Source organism: Rhinolophus hipposideros (assembly GCF_964194185.1).
Source record: "Rhinolophus hipposideros genome assembly, chromosome: 2".
NCBI lineage: Eukaryota > Metazoa > Chordata > Mammalia > Chiroptera > Rhinolophidae > Rhinolophus > Rhinolophus hipposideros.
Genome location: NC_138048.1, coordinates 86,580,220 through 86,599,429, shown reverse-complemented (window position 1 = coordinate 86,599,429; position 19,210 = coordinate 86,580,220). Strand labels below are relative to the sequence as shown.

Sequence of the window (19,210 nt, the reverse complement as noted above, 5' to 3'; positions counted from 1 at the left end):
TGAAATCTTTGCACATTTGAAAATCTCTTCTAGTACCCTACATAAACAAGAACTTTGCAAGGTACAAATTCTTCCTTCAGAATGATGTGGATGTTGCTCCATTTCCTGCTGGTATTAATTTTTTAAAAGAGAAAACTGAGGCCAGGTTAGTTTCTTTCATAGGTAACATATTTTCTGTCTGTATGCTTTTAAGGCTGTTCCCCTTGTTATTCAAAAAATTCTCAGATATTTCATTAATGGTTTCAGGTATGAGTAGTCCTGCTTTATTCTAGAAAGTGACGTTCAGTTATGTTTTTGATTGTTGCTATTTTCCATTTGTTTTGACTTTTTCTTTAGAAATAGCTGAACCAATGTAAAGCTCTTCCCAGCTCACAACCTATTCACAGTCAAGACGCAGCTGTTTACGAAGGGCTTATAGCTACCATCTCAGGGGCCCTCTCTTCTCCCATCTCAGACTTCTTACTCTGGTTACACTTCTCACACACTCGTATCTGGGTTCTGCCTCTCTGCTTAGGCACTTGTGACCTATGCTTTAAGGATGCAGGCTGCCCCACATTCTGTTGGGGGTCTGCTTTGTTTGCCATCTTACTCTTGGTTCCAATGCCCAACTTTGGCTGAAAGTAGGCCCTCAGGAGGCGAAGCCAGATCTACTGCCTCAGATTTTTCTTATGCAGGATGAGAATCCAGACACTTCTAAGAGCCAAATTTCCTGAATGTAATTTTTCTTTTTCTTTGTGAAGTAAATAGAATCAGTAGTTTTTAATTGACTTGTGTACATGATCTTTCCATAAATATTTCCAAACTGTTGTGAGAAATTAATCCAGAGAAATAATTGGTTGTCTTTTTAAAAAAATCAGTTGAATTGAAACAACAAATTTTATCCACTTAAAAAAAACAGTTGCTAACCTTTTCTTTCAAATGATCCATTTAAATGTTATATTTTAAATTGATTTCAATGTAGAATTATCAGCAAAAGGGCTCTAGCAACTACTCTAAATAAACAGTATATAGTCTCACTATTCAAACAAACCATGTCACTTTAATTACCACCAACCCAATAATTATTTAAAGACAGGTTTGGTACAGTTCACAATTCAAATTCATAGCCTTGGCTTCTAGCTCTCAAGGGTGTCATTTTAGTAAGTCAATGATGCTTTATGTAAAATCAATATTTTTGTTACGTCCAATTTTATGTGGTTATATACACAGCCTGTGTGTGTGTTCATGAGTACTTCTCTGTGTGTGTGTATTTAAATGAGCTACATCTAGAAGGGATTAAGAAATACAAAATGGTAGCTACAAAATAGTCATGGGGATGTAAAGTACAGCATAGAGAATATAGTCAGTAATGTTTTAACAACTATGTATAGTGCCAGATGGGTACTAGACTAATGAGGGAGAATCACTGTATAAATTGTATAAATGTCTAACCACTATGCTGTACAGCTGAAAATAACATAAAATAATATTGAATGTCACCTGTAACTAAAAAAGAGAAAAAAAGAAAAATAATAATAAAAGTAATTTTTAAATCCATCATAAAAGAAGGCTAGCAATTCCAGACAAGTTCAATAAATCAATTATAATTAAAAATAAAATAATAATAATAAAATAAAAAACTTTTAGTAGGTAAATAGGGTTAGATAAGATCATGAGGGTGGGGCCCTTATAAAGGGATTACTGGCTTGATAAAAAGAGGAAGAGAGAAGACATGTCTGTCATGTGAAGACACAGTGAGAGAGCGGCCATCTGCAAACCAGGAAGAGAGCTCTCAACAGGCACCAATTGGCCAGTACCTTGATCTTGGACTTCCTAGCCACTAGAACTATAAGAAATAAATGTCTATTGTTTATGTCCCTTAGTCTATGATCTTTTGTTATAGCAGCCCAAGCAGACAATAGATCTACTATGTGCCAATCCCTGGGCTTGGTAGAGTAGGGGGCATACAGCATAATAACATATTACTAAATGCCCTGCCCTCATATTTCTCAGTCTGGTGGGGAAGCAAAGAAACTTACCCAATTATTCAATAGCATGATACAAACATGGTGGGATAATTTATTGTGATCTTAATTTCTGTCTTGTTTCTCATTCTTGAAAGCTTGAAACTATTATCTATCTCCCTACTTAAAAGGCATAACAATGCAAGCTTTTATGTTTCATTTACCTTTACCAGGTTGTGTACCAAGGCCCTAACCTATAAGATTATAGTCAAGTAAAAAACATCACCACCCAGAGTTTTATTTTCAAATGAAAAAGGGAAAATAGAGGGTTACTATCCACAAATACCAAGAGACACTGGTGCTGATGGGTTCTCAGTGAGGCCATGCAGTGTGGGCACTAAAATCCTTGACCTTGGGACCATGCAAGTGAAGGCAGAGTGAAGCCACTCACCAACAGTACATCACACTCGGGCGGGGCACTCACTATCTCAGGGTCAAACATAAAGGACTGAGGTCTACAGGTTCTTCCGCAAATAATTTCTACTTGGTATCAGCCCTCTTATACACTTATCTAAACTTGGAATGGGGGAGTGAGATCAGTCCCCTCATAATGACCAATATTGGGTTTCTCTCTCCTAGATAAGAACTCAAAGTCAGATTTCACATGATTTAATAATAATGATAATAATACAAGTAAACTTTTCTTGTACCAAGTAAGATAATTCAAGTTCATACCAGGCCACATATATTGCATGTAAACATGTGAAGAGGGTGTTCACATGTTACCCAGAGTAGGAGTTCCAAACTCATCCTTAGAAGTCTTGGGAACCCTGGGGGAAAGCTTCTCTAAGGTGATATTTCTCAGTTCTGCTATAGCTGCCCAGTAGAATTCTATTGAGAGCTTTTATACTCCTAAAGCCCAGACATACCTCACAGTAATTAAATAAGAATCTTTGGGCATGAGACCCAAGCATCAGTTTTGTTTAGTTTAGTTTTGTTTTTAAAGCTCTCCTGCCACTGCATAGCAAATGAGAACTATTGATTTAGGGGACTATACTGAGCCATGTGTCAGTTAATACTGACACCATGGAGTAAAGGGATGGTAGTGAAAGTGTGGACAATAATCAGATGAAAGTGTGTGTGTGAAGCCATGAGGCATGAAATTGAGGAAGATGCATTTAAGGCACTACAAATTCAGGCAATGGCTTACACTATATATTTCTGGAACGGTAGAGGAAGTGTTGAGAGATGCATCTAGACATGCTCAGTAGAATGTTGGTATATCCTTGTTGCCATGATAAGAAGTTTGGCTTTTATCCACGAGTGTCCATTGAAAGACTGTAATCTGGTCGTTGGAGAGTTATCAAATTGGATTTGCATGTGAAAAGGAGCATTTTGGCATCAGCTTGGAGAATGAACTGGAAAGAAAAGCAAATGAAACTGGTAGCAGGGAGAACAGTTAGCATTCCTGAAAAAAAAAAAAAATGATGAGGCCATGCCCAGAGGAATGGATTAGAGAGAAGTGTGGCAGATATTTAGGAGGTAAATGGATGGGGTTTGGAAAGTGGCAGCCATGAAAATATATCTCTTAAGTCACCGGCAGTGAGGATTATATTACTGATGGCCTGAGCTTTTATCCCACTAGTTCCAATACTTTATTCATGACAAGGGCATGCTTCTGTCAGTTGCTCTCAGCCAATAAATGAGCATGGCTGGGGGTAATAATGCAAGCCATTACCGCAAGATGTAAGATACAGGACATCTATGATGTTTTGGCTCAAGGACTCCTCCATGGCCTGCTTGAAACTTTCTTGTCTTTCTACCCTATCTTCCTTCCTTTCCCTTCTCACAGAGAAGAGATCTGCTTTGCAGTCTTAAGGCTCATCATATTGACTTTTGCTCCTTCCCTTTATCCTTCACAGGTGTTTCCCCCAATAATCTTTTTATTATTATTAGTTTCAGTTGTACAAAACAATGTAATAGTTAGACATTTACACCCCTCACAAAGTGATAACCCCTCCCCCAATCGACTACCCTTCTGACATTGTATATAGCGGTTACAGTTCCACTGACTCTATTCCTTATGCTGTACTCCACATCCTGTGACTACACACACACACACACACACACACACACACACACACACACACATATATAAAATTATAGCTGACATTCATTATTATTCAGCTTCAGCTTTAGGTGTACACTGTAGTGGTCAGGCACCTATGCCATCCATGAAGTGGTCTCCCTAATAAGACAAATGTCCATCGGATACCCTATAAAATCTTTACAACATTATTGATTATATTCCCCAAACTGACTTTCGTACCCCCATGGCAATCTTGTGGTTACTGATTGTGCTTTCTAATCCCCCCACCTTCACCTTCATCCCCACCCCTCTCCCATCTAGAAACCCCCAAGTTTTTGTCTATATCTCTGAGGCTGTTTCTGATTAGTTTGTTAATTTATTCTATTCTTTAGATTCCATATATAAGTGAGATCATATGGTATTTGTCTTTCTTCATCTTACTTGTTTCACTTAGCATAATGTTCTCTAGGTCCATCCATATCGTTGCAAATGGTAAGATTTCATTCTTTTTTATGACTGAGTAATACTCCATTGTATAAATGTATCAGTTTCTTAATCCAGTCATCTATTGATGCACATTTTGGCTATAGTGAATAGTGCAATAAACATAGGGGTGCATAAGTTTTTTTTAAAATTAGTATTTTGGATTTCTCTTGATAGATACCTAAGAGTGGAATTGCTGGGTCATCAGGACATTTTTACTGACATATATCAGTAAAAGGACATATGTCCCCTCAGGCAAGGGAAGTAAGAGAAAAATACACATATGGGATTACATCAAACTAAAAAGTTTTTCCACAGCAAAGGAAACCATCAATAAAACAAAAAGGCATCCTACTGAATGGGAGAAGATATTTAGCAATGATACATCCAATAAGGGGTTAATATCCAAAATTCATAAACAACACAGTCAACTCAACACCAAAAAAATAAACAACCCAGTTAAAAAATGGGCAGAGGACATGAAGAGACATTTTTCTAAAGAGGATATACAGATGGCAAACAGACATATGAAAAAATGCTCAACCTCACTAATCATTATAGAAATGCAAATAAAAACCACAATGCGATACCACCTCACTCCAGTAAGATGGCTATCATCAATAAATCAACAAACAATGAGTGCTGGTGAGGATGGAGAAAAAGGATCCCTCGTGCACTACTGGTGGGATTGCAGATTGGTGCAGCCACTATGGAAATCAGTATGAAGGTATCTCAAAAACCTGGAAATGGAACCCCCAATAATCTTTTATACATTTCACCCACCTGCTTCTTGGAGAATTCAAACTTACATAGTACTAATTAAGTGTGGGGAAATGGGAAAAGGAAAGTTTTAAGAGAATTCTCAGGTTGATGGCTGGGGTAAAATAATGACTGAATTTTGGTAACAGTTACAAGGAATTTGGTGAGAGGCTAGGAAAACAAGGTCAATTTCATACATGTTGTCTTTTTAAGATTCTAGGACCATCAGGTGCAGATTTCCCATAGGGAACTGCATGTTATGAATGAAGAATTCAGAAGAGAGGTGAGAAATACAGGTACAGATTTGAGAGTCATCACACATCAGGGGTAGTTTGTGCTGTGGCCGTGAGTGAGATCACCAAAGAAACTATTTAGGGTGAGTAGTGAGTCAAGTATAAAACTGGGAAAAGACATGGTGGATACAATGAAGGAATCGGACAAATGCCTAGAAAGGTGAGTAAGACACATGTACACACATGAACTTCTCTATGTAAAATAATGGAGGAAAAAGGGTGAGGCAAGGTCAGTGAAATATACCTGATGGCAAGTATGTTAGGAAATGAAATTATTCTCTTGGCATCAACAGTGTTAAATAAGCTAAGTAAGGGTTGTTAATTACAGTGATTGTGGAAAATGCCCCAATGAGAAATGTTTAAAAAGGAATGGGAAATTAGGACATTAGACAAGAACATTTGAAGAACTGTGGTATGAGGAAATGAGAAGAGGTAGGGTGCTAGTTGGAAGATGAAGAGAGGCATTTCTGTTTCTTTTAGAGATAGAAGAGACTTGAATGGATTGACAGGCAAGCAACAGAGCCCGGACTTAGAATGAGAGATGGAAATAAATGATTTGGCATTTTCCTGGAGAGTTAGAAAGGAATTAGATAAAAAAAAAAAAAAAAAAAAAAAAAAAAACAAGTGGTAGGGTTAAGCTTGGTCAAGATGACCCCATAGCTCCCTTTCCTCTGAGCCTGGTAATAGTGAAGATAGACACCTACATTTCAAGGTGCAAAACAGGGAAAGTAAGGTTGTTTCCCTATGGTGGCTCCAATTTCCTCAACAAAAGAGAATGCTGGGGGTTGGGGTGATACTGATAGGAAAAATGATGAAAAAATGAAATTGATGAAATAAACAAATTCCAGAAGGTACAAAGAAAAGAGTAATAAGGTTAGTGGTAAAGAATATACAGAGGACTGTGGTAATGAGATTATTAGTTTTGTTGAGAGTTTGGACATGAACAGAGTCTCTGAATTCTATTTTCTCACAGACACCTCTGCTAGATTTGCAAAAAGGGTATATACTACAGTTAACAAGGACCAAGAAAATGACTAAAATGACATAGTTTATAACTAAATCAGCCCTTAACCTTATGTGGAACACTTAATGTTAATAAGATGCAATGGACAAATGAGGCATATGGTTCATTTTTGACTCTGGTTTAAGACCCAGACTAAAAGCAAACCAAGGTCATCTACTTGACTCTTTCCGACTAGGTTCACACTCTCATCTCCTAGGAAAAGATCACAAACTGGGATGCCTGTGAGCCAAATCTGGTCTGTATTTTGACCCACAGACTGTTTTTTTAATTTGAATTAATTCCCAACATTTAAAAAATCAGATTTTTGCATAATAAATAAAGCAAGATGAATAAAGAAGGTCAAATATAGTAACAATTGGCTATGCTGAGTAGAAGCTAGGATAGCCAGCTCATGCCAGTTGCCCAGGACTTTACCAGGTTTAGCACTGAGAATCTGACATTCTGAAAACCCCCTCAGTTATAGGCAAATCAGTTATAGGAGCAGCCACTCTTTTTAGATTGATTCAGTGGGTTTGTGGGTTCTCCAGAGTTGCTGTCAGGCCAACATTAATTATTTAGCTGGTTTCCACAGGTCTCTGAGTTTTCTAGATTTGGACATATCAAAGACTTATAAACAACTGAATTAATCCTCCCACTCCTAGACAGTACCTCCCAATAGGGAAGTGACTGACCTCTTAAAAACTCTCAAGGGGGCACAGAAAGAAAAGCAATGCATGTCAGTGAATACTTATAAAGAATGAATGTCCATAGGTCACACTACAAAGTTTGTCAGCTTCTAACCCATATATTCATAATGTACAAAGGCCCAAGCTCAATAATGGCTTACCTTGATTCCTTAGCGTTTTGTGGTTGGACCTAGGTAAAGAGTAAGCCTTGGGTTCCCTATTGTTGTTGGAATCTATCCCTGCATAACTGGACGTGTTAAATTTGGGGGCAGTGAGAAAGAATGGAATAAGAGATATAGATGCAGTTAATTGGGCCAAGTTTTCCCTTGGAACTCTGAGCCAAAAGAATCAGCTTGTAAACAGGAGACCCGGGCCATCAAGGCCACCTTCAGGGGCTGGGGCTGTCATGGTGTGAAGTTCAGTGTGTCGTTGCTGTTGGTGAAGGTCTGATTGACAGTACTCCAAGACCAGCCAATACAGATGCCAGACTTGGCTCATGAGCCAAAAGAGAACAAAACTAAATTGTATGTAAGAGTTCCAGAAACATCCAGACTCAGGTAGTCCAAGAGATTGGTGGAAGCTACGAGATATCTGTCTTGATGGATCTGTGACTTCCCCCCAACCCCATTCAATTCCACTTTTCAAAATATAAATACTGTATAATAATCTATTATGTAGTAAATATAACATACCCCATTTACTCAGTTAAATGTGAAAATTTGGGCTGTTATTAAATGCATTAAATATGACTGTATTTCAATTGAATGGAGGTTCCCCAATGTTAAGAAATGTGTGGTCCTTTAAAGCTACCCTCAGAATTTTCTTTTAAGAACGAGTGGGTACTGCCTCTGAAAATTAAAATTTTGTCAATTTTATAAATAGTAATTCAGATTAAACAATAGTTACTTCGGGTAAAGTTAAATAAGTCAAATGGTATGGTAATGAAATAACAGTGTACAAATGCTGGTGTGGCTTGGTAATTGCCTATGATACACTCTCTTGCTTCCCTACTTCATGGATCTGGAGGGGACAGGTTTGACTGTGTTTATTACCTATAGCCATTCCAGCTGGCAGGGAGGTTTCCTGGCCACTTCCAAGATACCTGCCACTTTGCCACCAATGCTGTGGTACTAGACATCAATTTCCTACTGAGATATAATAGTTTATATGGGCTCTACCGAGGTAAACCGAGCTGGTTATTTTATCAAGGGAACAAATTAAGGAGTTATTCAAAAAAACAGAATAGATAGTCAAACTCATTCTATAAAAAGGACTTTTCTTTTGTTAAAGCATACTAGAACCTAGCAAGTGGCAGTTAATCTATCAATATTTGTTCAGTGAATATTTACTGGATAAGTTATTTGACCTTTGGCCATGTTTTACTTTTCTGGAACCAATAATAGTTTTAATAATTAAATGAATTTAAAGGATGAACAAGCTAAAGTTAGCAGATCTGTCTTATTGGAACAATTGTTTTTCTGCTTTTGGCATAACAACAAACCTACTCACAAATTATATTATTCTTAAAACAAATCCAAAGCAAATGCTCTTTTCTTTAATATTAATCTGTCGGTTTAATATCTGGCAATAGTTGTGCTCTTTTTAAATTTTTTTCTCATTTCTTATAATGCCAAAATTGTTAATGGGCATTTAGACTATGCAAAACAACATCAAAATGACACTAATTAACTAGGAGAATCAATACGAAATGGAAATTAGACTCAACAGAAATCATCTTTCTTTAACAGCTTTATTGAGTTATAATTTATGTACAAAGATCTACACGTTTAATGTGTACAATTTGATGAGTTCGAACATATGTAAACACCCATGATACCATCACTAGAATCAAGGTAATAGATATATCCAACACCTCCTAAAGTTTCCTTGTGTTCGCGTGTGTGTGTGTGCGTGTGTGTTAAAAACACTTAACAATCGATCTTCTTAAGAAATTTTGAAGTGCAAAATACTGTATTGTTAAGTCTAGGTACTATGTTTTACAGCAGATCTTTAGAACTTACACATCAAACCTAACTGAAACTTTATAATCAATGAATAAAAATCACCTTAATAAATAGAATGTCACCATAATAAGTAGATCAAGCCAAGAAGAATAGCATTGAGAAATATAATCTACATTTACCAACTAGGAAAAATAACTCAATCACTTATTTAAATATATGTCCTCACTCCATGTCCCATGTCCCTGGCAGTAACAGCCCTTCCACTCACATTGGCAGCACCAGCAGGCCAGTGTCTCCAGTCCTTTCATCCAATGTCAGAAGGCAGCCCAGGGCCAGCATCTCTGGATCCACTAGCCAATAGAGAGAGCCACCCAGATCCAGCAACTCCCAACCTTCCACTTAGCAGAAGATCCAGACAGGCATCTCTCCTCACCCTCCACTCACTGGTAGAAGGCAAGTAAATCCAGTGCTCTCCACTAACAGTAGCAGAAGGCAACCCAGAACTCACGATATCAGCAGCTCCTGGCTCTCCACCCAGTGGCAGAAGTATCTCAGCTAGGTACTTCTCTCTTCCAGTGACACTGCAGATAAAGTAGAAAGACCACTAGTACAGAGTGGCTAGAGGACAGACCTAGAGAAAGGCTCTCTGTCCCTTAGGCCAATACTAAAAGGAATCAGATATTGCAGCTCTCTGAAAAATGTTTTAAAGCAGCCAACATAAACATGTCTTGAACAAGAAACTAAAAACTCCTTGAAAACAAATGAAAAATGGGATATTTCAGCAAATAAATAGAATTTCTTTTTTTAAAAAAAACTAAATGGAAATTATAGAACTAAAAATCATAATAACCAACATTTAAAAAAAACCTCACTGGATAGGCTCAATCGTAGAGTAAAGATGATGGAAATAATCAGTGAATGTCAAGGCAAATCAATGGAATTTATTCAGTCTGAACAACAGAGAGCAAACATATATATTTATATCCTTACAGAGCTGTAGGACAATAACAAAAGATCTAATATTTGTATTATCAGAGTCCCAGAGGGAGAAGAGAAAGAATGTGGCACTGAAAAAGTAATTGAAAAAAATAAATAACTGAAAACTTTCTAAATTTGACAAATATAGTACAGCATAGGGAATATATAGGAAATATAGTCAATAATATTGTAACAACTATGTACAGTGTCAGATGGGTAATAGACTTAGTGGGGTTATCACTTTGTGAAGTATATAAATATCTAATCACTATGTTATTTTGTACACCTGAAACTAATAAAAAAAATATTTAAAAAATTCTGATCATATAAGAAATTTCAAATAAAAGTTTACAGAATAAAAAAAAAAGAGAGAGAGAGGGGGAGAGTTTTTGTCAAATAGACCCACCCATTAAGTAAATAAAGGAAGTTCACCAACAGGAAAGGAAATGATAACAGAAGCAGGCTTAGGGCTTCAGGTAGGAAATAAGAACAGTTTAATGGGAAGAATTAATGGAAAACATTATTGACTATCCCATTAATTTCTTAAATCTTACTTGTTACTTGAAGTAAAAATGTATAGCTCAATTTGTTGTGGTGTTCAATTTATGTAGAAATACTTAAAACAACTATATATGAAAATGGAGAAGATAAAGCGTTTAAATTTAAGTACTTCAGTAGAAGTGGTAAAATTTTGATACCAGTACATGGTGATAAGTTATGTATATATACATAACTTATATTACTTGTATATTACTTATATAACTTGTATATTACTTATATAACTTGTATATTACTATATATATATATATATAGTAATACCTAGATCAACCACTGAGAAAACTATACAAAGTGATACTTTAAAAAATATGAATAAAACAAGAAAATATCCTTAAAAAATGTCCCAGTAATCCATAGCAAGACATGAGAAAAACAGGATCACAACCAAAGAAAACAGAAAGTTAATAATAATATGGCATACTTAAGTTCCTATTAGATCAATTAATACTTTAAATGTGAATTAGTTGAATAAATTAATTGAAAGGCAGAGATAGGAAGACTCGATTAAAAAGTGTGATTCAACTATATCCTGTCTATAAGAACTCACTTCAAATAGTACAATGTAGGTAGATTGAAAGTAAAAGAATGGAAAAGATATATTAAACCAATATTAATAAAAAAGCGTGACTGTACTATCATCAGACAGTAGACATCAGAACAAAGAAAATTATTAAGGAAAAAGGGGGACATTGCCTAATGATAAAAAGATCAACCCACCAAGAAAACATAGTACTAAACAATAGAACCTCAAAATACGTGGAAATAAGCTATAATATTAAAACTGAAAGGAGAAATAGACAAATCCACAATTATAGTTCAGAACTGCAACACCCACTCTTGAAAATTTACAGAATTAAACAGAAGATTAGCAAAGATTAGCAAAGGTAAGAATTAAACTGCACCATCAACCAAGAGGGTCTAACTGGCATTTATAGCACACTTCACTCAAACAAAACAAAACAAAACAAAACAGAATATACATTCTCTTCAAGTGTCCCTGGAACATGCGTCAACATAGGCCTGAGTCATAACCAAACCTGAAATGAAATCCTAAAGATTATGTTTTTTGACAATAATGGAATCTAAATGGAATCAAACTAGAAATCAATAACAGAAAAAAACAGAAAAATCTTCAAATACTTGTAAATTAAACATGTTTCTGAACAATCCATGTGCTAATGAGGAGGTCTCAAAGGAAACTTAAAAATACATAGAACTGATAAAAATGACTACACAATATATCAAAATTTGTGGGATACAGCTAAATCAATCTTGAGAGGAACATTTATGGCATTAAATCCTAATATTAGAAAAGGGGGAAACTACTTAGGCAACTCAAGTATCAAGTCCCCTTGGCAGTTATACTTTTAATGATAATAAACTCATTTGTCTTTTTTTTCATCAATCTCCCATTTTATTGATTCTAAGCTTTACCCACAGGCATTACATAATGAGTAGTCATCATGATTTAGTCAATATGTAGTCTGCTTCCTAGTGTGATCATTTCAGTTCTTTACAGTGTTTCCTATAATTATCATACTATCCTGAAAACCAGTATGGATGGAACTTAAATCAGGTACAAGATAATTTTTTTTCTGGACAAATTCCTAGATATGAAAAATTGCTTCTTATTTCAACAAATGCATTGAAATTCCAGTCAAAAACTTTATTATTTTTTCCACATCTGTTATTCTTGAGTTTAATAGTTCACAGTTATCATGATGATAATAAATTTTCATTCCATCTAAAAGTATAGGTACCAAATAATTGAATTTGTGTTTTGAGAATAGACTGAGGTTTAGATAAAGATAGAGAATCTGATCATTTCCAAAGTTGTAACACCTATGAATTTTCACAAGACACAATCAGCCTATTATCTACAATGGCTCTCAAGATTTTTAAAAGATTTAAGAGATCGCTTAGCTAGGTTTGCTTTCAAAATAATAATAGTAATAATAATAATAATAATAATAATAATAATCACCATCATCATCATCATCATCATCATCATCATCATCATCTAGATAAATCAACAACAACATCTATAGGGATAGTTTTAAAAAAACAAAAGCTAGTAAGAGCATGCCACTTGATTGTTCTAACATTCCCAAGATCTCTTCAATACCAAGGGATCTTTTTTTTAATTTCATTAAATAAAGTGAATGTTCAAAGCCATTAGATAAAGTTTATTTAAACTTGGAGTCTTCATGTAACTTAATAAAAAGTGGATTTTTCTCCCCAGATAATTCAGAAAATTGCTTTGTCTCCTTACTGTGAAAGCTTTTTTAGAATGCTCTATTAGTTTCTTTTAAAAAAATGCACTTTCTATGTAGAAGTTTTGATATTCATTTAGCTAATAGAAGGCCTTCATTGTTGAAAATAGTAATTTTTTCTGGAATTTGTTTTATTTATTTTTCTTTTTTTAATTACAGGTTATTGGGGTGGCAATTGTTAGTAAATTTACATAGATTTCAGGTGTACAATTCTGTAATACATCATCTATATATCACATTGTGTGTTTACCACCCAGAGTCAGTTCTCCTTCCATCACCATGTATTTGACCCTGTTTACCCTCTTCTAGAACACCACCCCCTTAACCTCTGGTAAGACACAAACTATTGTTTGTGTCTATGAGTTTTTGTTTCTTCATTTGTTTGTCTTGTTCTTTTGTTGTTTTCAGTTTTATATACCACATATCAGTAAAATCATATGGTTTTCTACTTTTTCTGACTTATTTCGCTTAGCATTATAATCTCAAGATCCATCCATGTTGTAACAAATGGTACTCTATTTCATCTTTTCTTATGGCCAAATAGTCTTAAGAATAGAATTACCATATGACCCACCAATCCCTCTCCTGGGTATCTATCCAAAAAATCCGAAAACATTTATCTATAAAGACATATGTGCTCCAATGTTCACTGCAGCTTTGTTTACGGTAAATAAGACATGGAAACAACCAAAATGTCCTTCGATAGATGAATGGATAAAAAAGTTGTGGTATATATACACAATGGAATACTATTCGGTGATAAGATGATATAGGAACATTTGTGACAACATGGATGGATCTTGAGAGTATAATGCTGAGCGAAATAAATCAGACAGACTGGGAGGACACTAAAGTGTCCTTTGATAAATGAATGGATAAAGAAGTTGTGGTATATATACACAAGGGGATTTATTTTTTTAAAAGTAGTTGTATGTTCCAACTAAGAACTGGAGGATAGGGAAAGGTTGGCTACATATTAGGGGAACTGAAAAGATATGAAAATTGTAACAGATAATTGAAAAGGATCAGTTGATAATAAACAACAACAAAAATGAAGCTTAATATTGTAAACCTGAATAGATTTAAATGAGTGAAAATGAATTATAACAAATAAAATATAAAAATAATTTTCTGCATAATCAGTAGATTTTAAGACCCAATGGGGAAACATTTAAAAGAACATTTAATTACATAGTATTTCACTATAAGTAAACAAATTGAACAAACCCTTATAGACTGTATTCCAATTCAAATCCACAAACATTTACCACATATCAGGCACTATGATAAAAACTTTGTTTTACATTATTTTATTCCCTATAGTGCCAGTAGTATTATTATTCTTTTATTAGGGAAGAAGAAACTAATGCTCAGAGAGTTTGCAGAACATGCTCAGTATGACATTGTTAGTAGTCAATCAAATCCAGGCAGGCCATTTTCAGAGTTCAAGCTGGTTTCTTTCTTTAGTAGAGGTAATACTCTTGATCTATAAAATAATCTACAATTTTATTGAGTGTCCATCTGCCCCTTACTATCTTACTATGTGTAATCCTAAAGGTAATAATTAAGGGGTTATAAAAGGCTTTTTCAAGGATGGATTAAAGAGGCTTGTTTCTAATTTGGGGAAGGGAAAGATGGTGCAAAGTAATAGAACTGAAAACCAATAAAATGTTATTACCAGAATGTTGTGCCAAAGGTAAGTAGAGTTAATCTGCAGCCTGTGGTTTATTTTATTTAAGTGTGAGAGAAGGAAAATCTTAGTTATCAAAATTTTCCTCACACTAAGCTTGGAACGTGACTTAGAGTATACCTCAGTATCTGGCAGCCGGCTCGCCTGACCCATAGCCAGGGCTATCTACATTTTATTAGGCTATAATTTAGAGTCACACCACATGACTTCTCAAGATCCTCACATTATGCTCAAATAGTACAATTTGTGATTTGCATAAACAGACAGAGATACAGAGTCTCTACCAGCTTTAATAAGGGGGAAGGAAATAATAATATCTCTCTCTCTCTCTCTCTCTCTCTCTCTCTCTCTCTCTCTCTCTCTCTCTTTCTCTCTCTCTCACACACACACACACACACACACACACACACACACACACATACACACACACATACACACACACACACAGCAGTTTAAAGTGTGGTATCAGGCTGCTCTTCTATTCAGGTTATCTAGAAATAGCAGAGAGACCTTGGGTGCCCCTGACAATTCTCAAAGAGGCATGCCCAGTAGAGTTGACCTTGGCTGCCACACAGTGATTCAGCAATTTACTGGAAGAGAATGTATGAGGGAGAAGGAGGAGGATTTTTTATCCTGGGTTTGGATAAGGAACATTTCTCTATTGTGCACCAATAAAGAGATTTCTACAGTTGCTAATTTTGTTTATTCTAAAGCTACCGATGTGTATAGCTAGCTGATTTCAAACAAAAAATCCTATTTGCCTTAATTGAGCATTTAGAATGTGGAAATTGATTTTATGAGCTCATACCAGGAATAAAATACAATTTAGATTATGTTAAATTAAATGGCAATTACAGAAATGTATCTATATTACATTGCTAAAGATATGGTAAAAAATTTTTTTTGATTCTGAGATATCGTTTCATTTAAGTCTAAAAGACATCTGGGAGAGAGATTGATAATTTTCTTAATCCTATTTTACCAACGAGGAAGAGGAGAACATTAAAGGAATGTTCCTCAAGCCATGTAGCAGAACACAACATGCGAACGACACTGTTCCCTGAAATCAGACTCTCCAGACAATACCCATTTTATTAAAATTAAATCAACTCTTCCTCAAATTGGCAGGTTAAAAAAGCAAACCTTAATGTGAACTCCGTCAATCTTTCTATCAAATGATTCAATGTGAGTATGAAATGGTTCTATGAAAAAAAAATGATAGCAAAGGACTTCTCAAAACAACTTTTTCCAAGAAAATTTTGCCCTCTGGGAGACAACTGTGACTACTTGGGTACGTGACTTGATTAGAAGAAAACAAAAAGTGCAACTCTCCAAGAGGAAAATGGAAATCAGCAGTGGAGAAAGAAGAAGAAAAACTTTCAAAGCCTAATTCTAAATTCCTTTCTGAAATTCACATGAGCACTTTAACTCTAGAACAATGTTTCCAGAAACACAATCTATCAATAATGACATTTATAGGTCAATTACTATTACCAGGGGAATTTGATCTGCTCTTATTTTACAGTATATCTGCCAAAAGAAAATCATATATGGCATGTTTTGACTTGGCTCTAAGCTTTCTAAAAGCTTTTCTTTCTTTTTTAGCTGAAACTCTGAAACTTACCTGCTACCCTTTTGGCCCAGTGCCAGTTCACAACTAAATCTACACTGCTGTGTTTCTCTGTATTCCAGCCAGCCTTCTATTTCAGACTTTGGCACAAATAACAGAGTGCTGATAGTGAAGCCACAAAATGTTAAGATGAGCTCTTTTAGGAAGGAGCAGGAGGAGAAAAGTATGGACCTTCTTGGTTAAAGCCTGGAAAAGGCCAAATAAGCAGAGAATACTCAGTTGCTGAAGAACCAACAGGGAGATTCCTTATAGCCACTGTGATGACAAGCCACTCCCTTGACAGTTGCTAAGACAACTTCTCGGTCAATGGATTTAGAAGGCCCATATTCTCCCTCTTGGTAGATAGGCCACTGGGCAATCTGCTTCATTATTCTTTCACTTATTTCTTTATCCATCTATTCCCTCACTAAATAATTTAACCAGCCATTTAAGAATAACTTTATTTTGAAGTATACAACAATGCTTCTAAAAATGTAATGAACATTTAAATTACTTGGGAATCTTGTTTAAATGCGATCTGTTTCAGTAGTCTGGGGTGGGCTCAAAATTCTGCATTTTTCCTAAGCCCCCAGGTAATGCCTATGCTGCTTCTCCAAGGGTAGGAGAAATAGACATCCATTTTATTTCCACTCCCCTACACCAGTGGATTTCAAACTGGTTAGAAAAATACAAATCTTGGGCCCACCCTAGGCCTACTGAATCGAGGTCGGATTCAGCAATCCATGTGTTACCAAGCCCTCCAGGTGATTCTAATATATACTCAAATTTCAGAACCCATAGCTCTTAAAACCTGGCCAGATGTTAGAATCACTCAGGAAGTTTGCAGGTTGAATTGTAGGCCACAAAAAGAAGTGCTGAAGTCCTAACCAGGGATACCTGTGAATGTGATCTTATTGGGAAATAGGATTTGTAGATGTAATCGAGTTTAGATGAGGTCATACCTGCTAAGGGTTTGCCCTAAATCCCATGATTGGTGTCCTTATAAGAAGAGTGAGATTGGAGCCACAGACACAGGGAAGAGGCTAGGCAATGAAGGAGGCAGAAATCGGGAGTGATGCAGCTACTGTGTTTCCCTAAAAATAAGACTGGTCTTATATTAATTTTTGCTCCAAAAGACACATTAAGGCTTATGTTCAGGGAATGTCATCCTGAAAAATCATGTTGGGCTTATTTTCTGGTTAGGTCTTATTTTCGGGGAAACACGGTATAAGCCCGGGAATGCCAAGGACTACTGGGAACCACCAGAAGCTGGGGGAGAAGCATGCAACTGAATCATCCCTAGAGCCTTCAGAGGGAGCATGGCCCGGCCAACACATCACTTTGACTTCTAACGTCCAGAACCGTAAGTGAATACATTTTTGTTGACTTAAGTCACTAAACTTACAGTATTCGGTTATAGCAGTCCCAGGAAACTAATACAGAGTTGGAGGGAGGAAAAATGCCTATCCTCTTATCCATTAAATCAGAATCTTGGGGCTAGGACTTCTGCACAAGGATTTTGACATTTTTATCAAGGGATTCCAACATATAATCAGAGTTGAAATCCACAGCTTTAGACATTTTTAGATATAAATAGATTGTTTATGCTTAATTTTGCAGTAAGTCAGAAACTACAAAGCCCTTGAATATCAGCGTAAATTTATCTATGAATTTTTTAAGTGTCAAAATCGGTTATATAGATAAGATATACTGAGACATTTCTCAGAGTTTGGCTAGGAAAACACTGATATTAGAATTACCTACATCTATTAATCAAGTGGGTTCTGGGCCCCTTTTCAAACTTAATGATTAAAGTCCCCTGGGGTCATGCCTGGATAGTGCAAGTTATCAAGCCCCTCTGCGGAGACCCCAGTGCCCACTAGGTTTCAAGGCTGTCTGGATAGAGGTGACTGAGCAGTCTTAAGCCACCAGGGAGAGCCTTCCCAAAGATGAAGGAATTGGATGAACAGAGAAAAGGAGCCTGAATGAATAATGTCATCAGAGGCACTGTTGAGAAACATTGCTGCTAGAACAAAGGAGATTCTTTCAGGAAGCTGACAGACATCAAGTATGGCTGGTAAGAGTATTAGTGGAGAACTTTGAAATACAGGGTGACAAAATGTGGTTGAAGAAACGTAATCGCCATCACCAGGGAGTGAAGTAGATATACAGAATCCCGGGTTCACCCTCAGCACTGTTGAATCAGAGACAGCTTTTTAACAAGATCTCCAGATAATACGAATGTACATTAAATTTTGAGAAGCACTGTCCTGGTGGTAGTAAGAAACCTGTCAGAGGTTTCTGAGCAAGGAAGTCCTAGCACGTTAAAATTATGCATAAACTAGCTTAGCAGAATGGAGATTTTTAGGGTGAACTGGAAGGCTTGTTTGAATGATGACAATGCTCTACATCTGGGCTATTCAGTACAGTAGCGAGCGGCTACTGTGTCGGACAGCCCAGGCTTAGAGGCTGCAGATAGACTAGTTAGGAGGCATCAGTGGTCAGAGGGTGCTGTGACTGCACTTGTGGGGGTGACATTATCATACATTATCAAGTGTTAGTTCTCATACCATTTTTTTATACGTGCTTAGGAAAATGTAGGCAACCCAATTTTCTGTTGAATGAAGAAATGAATTAATGATTGTTCAGTTGTGCCTACAGTCAATTTTCAATGATAAAGGATCTGATTATCCTGGCTAGTGCTTATCTAGTGTTCATGTCAGTTGCTTGCTTCTCTTCACTTTCCATCTTGCTATCTATTAGGTTGGTGCAGTTTTTGCAATTATTTTTAACCTTTTAAACCACAATTACTTTTGCACCAACCTAACACATTCTTTGGTTTGTCAATATCACTTGCCAGAGGGGCAATAGAGACAAGCAAA

At 36.1% G+C, this 19,210-nt stretch overlaps 1 protein-coding gene across 1 annotated transcript in view; it reads left to right on the top strand.

Moving 5' to 3' along the window:
- LOC308510241 (uncharacterized protein) overlaps positions 1–19,210 on the top strand; it is a gene marked incomplete at its 5' end in the record, with an annotated part of 153,143 nt that overhangs the window by 38,747 nt on the left and 95,186 nt on the right. The window contains one exon of the mRNA XM_081079372.1: positions 17,532–17,691. Within this exon, the coding sequence (XP_080935498.1) occupies positions 17,532–17,691 (160 nt within the window). The remainder of the gene's footprint in view (positions 1–17,531; positions 17,692–19,210) is intronic.